This window comes from Microcebus murinus, chromosome 18 (assembly GCF_040939455.1).
Source record: "Microcebus murinus isolate Inina chromosome 18, M.murinus_Inina_mat1.0, whole genome shotgun sequence".
NCBI lineage: Eukaryota > Metazoa > Chordata > Mammalia > Primates > Cheirogaleidae > Microcebus > Microcebus murinus.
The window spans coordinates 5,999,705-6,007,594 of record NC_134121.1 but is presented as its reverse complement, the minus strand read 5'-3'; the positions used below and the strand labels follow the sequence as shown (position 1 = coordinate 6,007,594).

The following is a 7,890-nucleotide window of genomic DNA, read 5'->3' as shown; positions in this document are numbered from 1 at the left end:
ATAGCTTGGGGAACTTTTCAAATACACCAATGTTGAGGCGTCACCCCCCCCCCAGATACTAAATATAACTGGTCCCAGGTGTGTTCCAGCTTTGGGATTTTTTAAGGCCTCTCCAGGTCATTCAAATATTTGCCCAAGCTTGACAACTACTGCTCTGAAACTGTGCCATCAGGTTAATAAGCAGAATCTAGGTCCATTTTACAACCTTTCTATAGAAAAAGCATAAAATTGGTGGGATGGGTGCAAAGTCAAGTCAACACTCCGATTTCACAAACCTATTTCTAGGTGTGAAGGAACCGGTCTTCATAGAATGCTGGCTTTTGAAAACCAGATCTTAACAAAGACTTGCTTCCTGACCAAACAACTCACACCCTCTCCATTTAAGTCAGGGTTTTCTTTTCACTGTCTTCTTAAATGCTAGGCTAATTTTAAACTCTGCGTCTATGTCTCTACCCAAGGCATTTTCTTAGTGTGACTCACAATGTTTCCCAAAGTGTGAGAAAATCAAGAAGGCCACCTAAAACTTTGGGGGCAGGTAGGGGGCAAATTTTAGGCACGTGTGGACTCGACGCTAAATAGCATTGAGCAGGTCACACCTTCAAGTCTCTTTCATTCTTTACAAGGCCCAGTGCAAATCTCATGGAAGTGTCTTGGAAAGCAGAACCTTTACCAGGACCAGTGAGCAAGCCTACGGTTAAGACTAACGTGATTGTGCTATCTAGCTAGAAATTCACAGCATTGCTTTGCTCTCATTGTGTGTGTGTTCTTTGTTTTCTGTTTGTTTTTGTGATGGCCTCTTTATGGCAAGAGATCATGGCTTTCACTTAAGATTGTAATATGTTTCCTTTTAAAGTTAAGTAAAATAAGAGAGTGAATCAAATATTTAAAGTAGGAAATACTAACCTTACAGATGGTATGCTAGATCAAAAGAAAACAGCAGGCAGTTTGAGACAGACTAAAGATATAGAAATACTGCCTTGTCTAAGCGCTTTCTGCCTGTCTTCTAGATAAGGATCTCCACACAACACTCTGCCAATGTGAGAAGGGAAGGCTACTATTATCCAAATCCACCCAGCCATAGGTGCTCTGCTCACATCGCACCTGTCATGTGACATGTGGCTGCCCGCATGCACCCATCCTAGCCTGAACGTGTGGCACTGACAAGCTGCATCAGGAAGTGGCTGCAGAATTCTTGGAATCCTGTGTTAGGGAGAGCACTTCCTACGGGGGAGAGGGGAGCCCCTCCAGAGCACAGGGGCACCTCTCACCATCTTGCCTTCAGAGACATTTACAAAAACTCACACCAATACTTGTGGATTAGTTGGATTTTGGATTGGACCCTTTAAAATCTGAAAGATCAACCTGCCATCAGAATGACTCTGTGTGTGTGCACAAGGGGTTAGTTATTGAATAAAGTATTGCTATATTGTCCATCTGTGATATTTAAGAAGACATAAAAGTACCCACAAGTTGGTAAAAATATATTTTATTTGTTCATACAAAGCAATAGTATGAATTATCAGAATTTCATTTTCCTAGAAACATCTTTCTCTGTGTAAAATTAATTTGTGTTATACATAGGACAAAATACTTGATTTAATTTTTTTGTACATATTGGCTATTCTAACATCCAGGCTATAGAAGACATACTGCTAGAATCTGCACAGTATTTTGGATTACTGGGCTGAATGAGACTCAGTCATAAATTAATGTTATAAAAATGAAAAAAAATCTAACCACACCTTTAAGTTTTATTGACCATCCTTCTTGATAAACCAAATAGAAAAATGACATTAACTTCTGCATCAGCATCTTAGAAATATACTGTTTCTAGTTTATTGGAACCTTCCATTTTCCTTTCTTACAAAAATATCCTGGCAGGATCTGAAACTGTGTTTCTCCAAAGGTCCGTAATGTATCTGTCACTCAAAATAACTCCCAAAGAGAATCCCAATTTCTCCTCCTCCATCATCCAATGAAGTATTTATTATGAAATCACTGTACCTAAAATACCTTTCCAGGTACCTCCTACTAGGTTAACAGACTACTGTACAAACACTGCAAAGAAAGCATGGGATATATACGAACAATAAAAAATGTCCATTTTTTGTTAATCTTTTTGTTTTCAAATGAGAAAAGAAACAAAACTTGAGAGAAATAAAGTACTGCAATGAATACCAGAGCTTCCTGCAAACTAGAAGAAATTCAAAACATGTGCTAAGACAAATTGCCAAAACTTAAAATGGTGTTTGTCTTCTAGCAGCTAAAAAGTTAAGCTTGGTGGCCTTGCAGATTGCTAGAACAGGAAGAAACCCAAGGCTTAATTGTCCACGTTGCCTAACTTCTCCAGGAGGAAGACACACAGGTTCTGTAATAACTATCACATGATGGGGTATAATCCGGGTCAGTCAGGAACTGTAAGCTACCAGACCCCTAGGAAGAGATGCACATGATGTTTGATTTATTTGTCTTACATAGAAAAACTTGCTCTGCTCCATCATTACTAATTACGGACATCTGTTTGGGATTCAAGAATTTGACCCAGAATAGAATTTTGACCCACTTCAGTGTTCATGACTAAATGACCCTCCTTCCATCTGAAAATTTCCTGTTTCAGTTTTATTTTAAGGCAGGGAATAAACAATCAAAAATTGTCCAGCTTGGAAAGAGGGCGGGGACTCGCAGGGGGAGGGAAAGCTCACACACGCTTTCCTAGGACTTTGCTGCACACCCTTCTCCGAACCCTTCTCAGCCCCACACCCTGAGCCACGTCAGATCGCGAGAGTGGCCAGAAAGCGGGCAGGGCAAGACTAGGTGCAGGACTTGGATATTGCCTTCTACTTCAAGCCATGTTATGCTGTAACTGAAAAGAGTCGTTCTTAGTTTGATTTCAGATAAATGGAAAAATGCACAACCAGTTAGCACCCTTATGCAGGTGTTTTCCACACCCAAGGTGCAAGAGGGCAGAACCGTGCTCTGATGACGGTGCAGGTCCTAAGTGTAGGTCCTACATCACTTTCTAGAGACAGTGAAAAGCTATGAAATGGATTTAGCATCTGAGGAATGCACGCAACCCCAGAAGATCTTCCTCCAAAACAGAACCTACACAATGATAGTTTTACTGCTAAGCGTAAGCTAGCCAGATCTGGGCTAAAACTTGTGGGCAAATGCAAACAAGATTATCAAGGTACCACCACTTAAAGACCAGTGGCATCTTTGATCGGTTTCTAAAGATGAATTATCTTTTCCTCTTTTCATACGTTTCCTTACACTATCGGGCAAGTTATCCCATATACTAATGCAAAAGTGTCCTTGGAAATATCACATCTAAACCATTTTGTCACTATATATATATATATCTTCCCACATATTCCTTGATGAAAGTATAACTCAAATAACAACTCTTTTGTGGAAGAAGCATTCTGGTTTAGAAAGTTGAGGATAAGCTAAATATATCATTATGTGATATTGCTATATGTTTAACCAACTGCCCCTAAATTGCTATATGGTTATCCAACTGTCTAGTCACCATAAATAATCCCCAATACCTCTCTTACCTGAGAGATACATAGAGACCATTCTGCACAGCAGTGGCAATGCTGGTAACCCTTCTGTCAAGAACTGGCTAAAACAAGGGACAGCTGTACAAAAGTGTCAGGTTCAAGTATTTATAGGTAACGTGGGGCCAGCTTCACCAGCCTGTCTTTACAAGGGCCACTCTTGGTTCCTGCTGTTTAGCTACTGACTACAGACCATGCTGTCACTCTGAGAAGTCATTCTGAGATAAACTAGGAATTCCAAGGAGACATCAAGCCAGGGTGCCAGGGATGCCCTTCCCATGCCAGGCTGGCTGTCATTCTTGGGTCTTTGTCTTTGCACCCTATTGAGGCTGTGGGCCTAGTGCCTAACACTGGCTGACTACCTAGCAGCACCCTGGTAGGTGCTGATGGGGAGGCACACATCTGACGCCTCTGGGTCTTGACACCCAGCATCCTTGGTTTGTGCTGGTGGCTCTGCTAGCCTATGGGATTCTTTGGTGTGTCGGAAGCGGAACCGTCTGCCTGGAGAACGGAGCACGGTGGGCTCTCATGCAGATTAGAAGAGATCATCTTTATTTCTAAAGCAGCACCCAAGCAACTCAAGCACGTGGCCTGGGAAAGAGAGGGGCTAACATTTGCATACCCTTCAAGCTGGTTAGTGAAGCAGGAAATGGGGGCAGAGAGGATGCTCAGCCATCCTTCAAAATCGAAAGCTAAAGCAAATGGACCCTGGCGTTCTGACCCTAAAAGGATGTGGGTGTTCCAGAAAAGGAAGTGAGTGAGTCCCCTACATGCTGGGTGGAGGCGGGGAAAACCCCAGCTCTGTGGCTGGGTCACTAGAAACGACACCACATCTGCAAGGCAGCTGCTACGCGGGGTCTGGCCTTCAGCAGACAGCACTGTCCGGCGGCTCCCTGCTCCCAGGAGGCTGGCGCGGGAAGACGGCGCTGGAATCTGAGACCCAGCACAAGGAAGCGGCGACCCGACGACGCAGACGGAGACTGAAGGCTGAATACCCGTAACAACCCAAATCTCAAGTTGTGCTTTTCTTCTTTTTAAATATAATAGGGAAGGGAGGAAAAACAACAACAAAAAAATACAGAAGCACCATCAATTGTGAAGAATAAAACAAAATACTAGAGTTCAACACTTTGGAATGTTAACCGATTATGACGCTAACTCTCTAAAGAGTGTGGCCAGGCAGCTTAGTGAATTAATTGCTTATGAATTAAAAATAAATTATTATAAAATAGATTTCTGTACATTTTACATACATATACTCTCTCAATATATAAGCCACGCGGTAGGTCAGGCGCCGGTCTCAGTCCCAGCCGAAGTCGAGCCCGGTCATCTGGTAGAACTTGCGGTTGAGCGGCCGGTAGAAGTCGCGCAGCCTGCGCAGCACGTCGCCGTCGATGTCGGGGTGCGGCCGGCCCTTGGTCTTGCCCAGGCAGTGCGGCCGGCCGCTGCCCTCGGCCTTCTTCAGGCAGGGGAAGCCCTTGGTCTTGTTGAAGTAGAAGTGCTTGTCCGTGATGATCCTCTTGAGGCCCAGGAAGTCCTGCACGCGGCGCAGCTCGCCGGCCGGGTCGCGCACGAGCCGCTCGCCGCTCACGAAGAGCATGCGGCCGAGCGGGAAGTGGCGCAGCCAGTGCTCCAGGTGCTTGGCGTACAGGCCGATGTGGATGGCGCTCCACGCCGTGTCCACCAGGCCGGCCGTCCTGTTCCGGAACGTCAGGCTCTCGAAGCTGGGGATGTCGGGCCGCTTGGACAGCGTCTGCGCGTAGTCGGACACGGCCCGCGTCACCGGGTCCCGCACCACCACGATGAGCTTGGTGTCCCTGGACATGGCCGCGATGCGCGCGGGCGCCTCCCGCGTCACGAAGTAGCTGGGCGTCTTCTCCATGGTGATCTGCCCCTCCAGGGTTCTGGGCATCAGGTCCCTGGAGGAGCAAACAGAGCACGGGGTCAGCAGGTCGTGCCCTTTGCCCCGCCTCCCAAGGCCGGCGCTTCCGACCCCGCCGCCTCCCACTCCCACCGCCGCCAGCAGCGCCCGGGGCCGTGAGCACGTGCGGGCCGTAGCGTCCGCTGAGGGCGGCAGGGCAGACCCGCCCGCCTGGACGCGCAGGCAGCTTCGCGCAAGCTAGAAGGAGCGAGACGCGCGTTTCTCTAAGGTCCTCCTGTGGGTACCACTTGTCTTACTTTTCATAGCGTCCTGCTTTCAGACAGCCCCGAACGTCTGATGTGAACACACGAAAGCCTTTGGCTTCCTGTGGCTTTCCTAAAACGTAGCCCCTGGGGTCCCCAGAGATTTCGGTGTCCATGGCCTGCCTTTACATGCCAAGCCCAGGCAGATGTGCCATGGTCATTGGGAGGAAAACATCTCCCTGGTCCAGCCAGGTTGTTCCAGTTTATCACGTGGCCTTCACTCCAAAAAGCCACAAAGCACGTAGCAGCCAAAAATTCCAGTGAAATCAGGTAAGTATAAACTAGGCCATGTGTACACACAGGCCATGAGGACATTTCCAAGACACAACTCTAGAAGCTTCCAAAAATACTTTAGATTCCATTAGGGAAAAAAAACTTGTACAGTATCAGTCACAGCAAACAAAAGTATATATACAATATTACTTTTCCAATCCTCGGCAGATAAAGGACATGATACTTGGACCAAAAGCAGCTTTGTGGCAGCAAATCACAATCACATTGATTCACAAATCAGTGACGTAAGGCCTTGGTTGTAAGAGATGAAGTCAAAAAGCACATGAATACAGCTGATATAAAACGAGTTGCGAATTTTATTTGCTATTACATAGATTCTGTCATACGGCTATGCAATTGTTGTTATAAAACATCTGGTGGAGAGTCCTGAACCTAGCCGTTAGGTGTCTGTCGACGCTGCTAGTCCACTCCGTAGAGCAGTTTTGAGTGGCCCTGTAGGAAGGTGCTCTAGGAAAAAGAAACAGCATCAGCCCAGGCAAGCAAGGGGTGATGAGGGAGGCTTGGAGACAAAGCCCTTGGGTAGGGGAGACTGTCCACGTTGGGGAGAAGCAGGATGTAAAAACAGGGGCCCAAGCGAAAGAAAATGCCCGTGGACTTAATGTTCTGCAACACCTCAGCAGATGGGAAATGGAAGGTGGAGAGGAAGAAAGGTGTTGGGTGAGATGTCCTCCCGGGGCGAGAGACTTTCAGATGGCAGCAGAGACTGTATTGGTGTCATCCTCTGCTAAACACCTAGCTCCTACCATGGTACTTAAAATAGCAGGCATCGGATAAATACATGAATAGAGAAGTAGTCTTGCTGATTGGTAAATCCTGAATGAAAATACTAAGGGTTAGAAGTATGGGCTCTGGCTGGGTGCGGTGGCTCATGCCTATAATCCTAGTACTCTGAGAGGCCGAGGAAGGAGGATCACTTGAAGTCTGGAGTTTAAGACCAGCTTGAGCAAGCTCGAGACCCCGTCTCTACAAAAAAAAAAATAGAACAATTAGCCAAGCATAGTGGCTCACAACTATAGTCCCAGCTACTTGGAGGCTGAGGCAGGAGGATCGCTTGAGCCTAGGAGTTTGGGGTTGCTGTGAGCTATGATAATGCCACTGCACTCTAGCCTACATAACAGTGCAAGACCCTATTTCAAAAAAAAAAAATAAAAATAAAAAGGAAAAGCGTATGGGCTCTGGTGTAAATGGGCCTAGGTTCAGGTCCCTCTTTACATCCTATCAGCGGTGTGACCAGGAGGCAAGTTACTTAATCTCTTTGAACCTCATTATCCTGATATGTGAAGTTGATGTGAAGTTGAAATAATTCCACCTACCTTGTAGAGTTGTTATTGAAAGTTAAATGAAGTTGGATCTGGCAATCCCTCTACTAGGTGTATAGCCAAAGGAATGGAAACCAGTATGTCAAAGAGACATCTGCCTCCCATGCTCATCTCAGCATTATTCACAATAGCCAAGAGACAGAAGCAACCTAAGTGTCTATTAATGGATGAACAGATTTTTTTTTAAATGTGGTATATATACACAATGGGTGTTTTCAAAGAGCCTTTAAAGAGAAGGAAATCAGCCATTTGCAACATGGATGAAACTGGAGGACATTATGTTAAGTGAAATAAGCCAGGCACAGAAAGACAAATACTCCCATGATGGCACCCATATGTGGCATCTAAAAAACAGGATCTCATGGAAACAGAGTAAAAGAAAGTTATCAGACACTGGAGCTGGGGGGCGGGGGCGATGGATGACAAAAGATGTTGACCAAAGGGTACAAAGTTTCAAGGAGACTAGAGAAGTAAGTTTTAGTGATCTGTTTCACAGCTTGGTGACCACAGTTGGTAACAATGCATTGTCTGTT

The 7,890-nt window shown here is 45.8% G+C and overlaps 1 protein-coding gene across 1 annotated transcript in view; it reads right to left on the bottom strand.

The window, feature by feature from the left end:
• Positions 1 to 1,470: 1,470 nt before the first annotated feature.
• The window catches only part of HS3ST3B1 (heparan sulfate-glucosamine 3-sulfotransferase 3B1), a 41,600-nt gene continuing 35,180 nt past the window's right edge, over positions 1,471 to 7,890 (bottom strand). Inside the window, exon 2 of the mRNA XM_012747965.3 lies at positions 1,471 to 5,479. Within this exon, the coding sequence (XP_012603419.2) occupies positions 4,861 to 5,479 (619 nt within the window). The 3' untranslated portion in view covers positions 1,471 to 4,860. The remainder of the gene's footprint in view (positions 5,480 to 7,890) is intronic.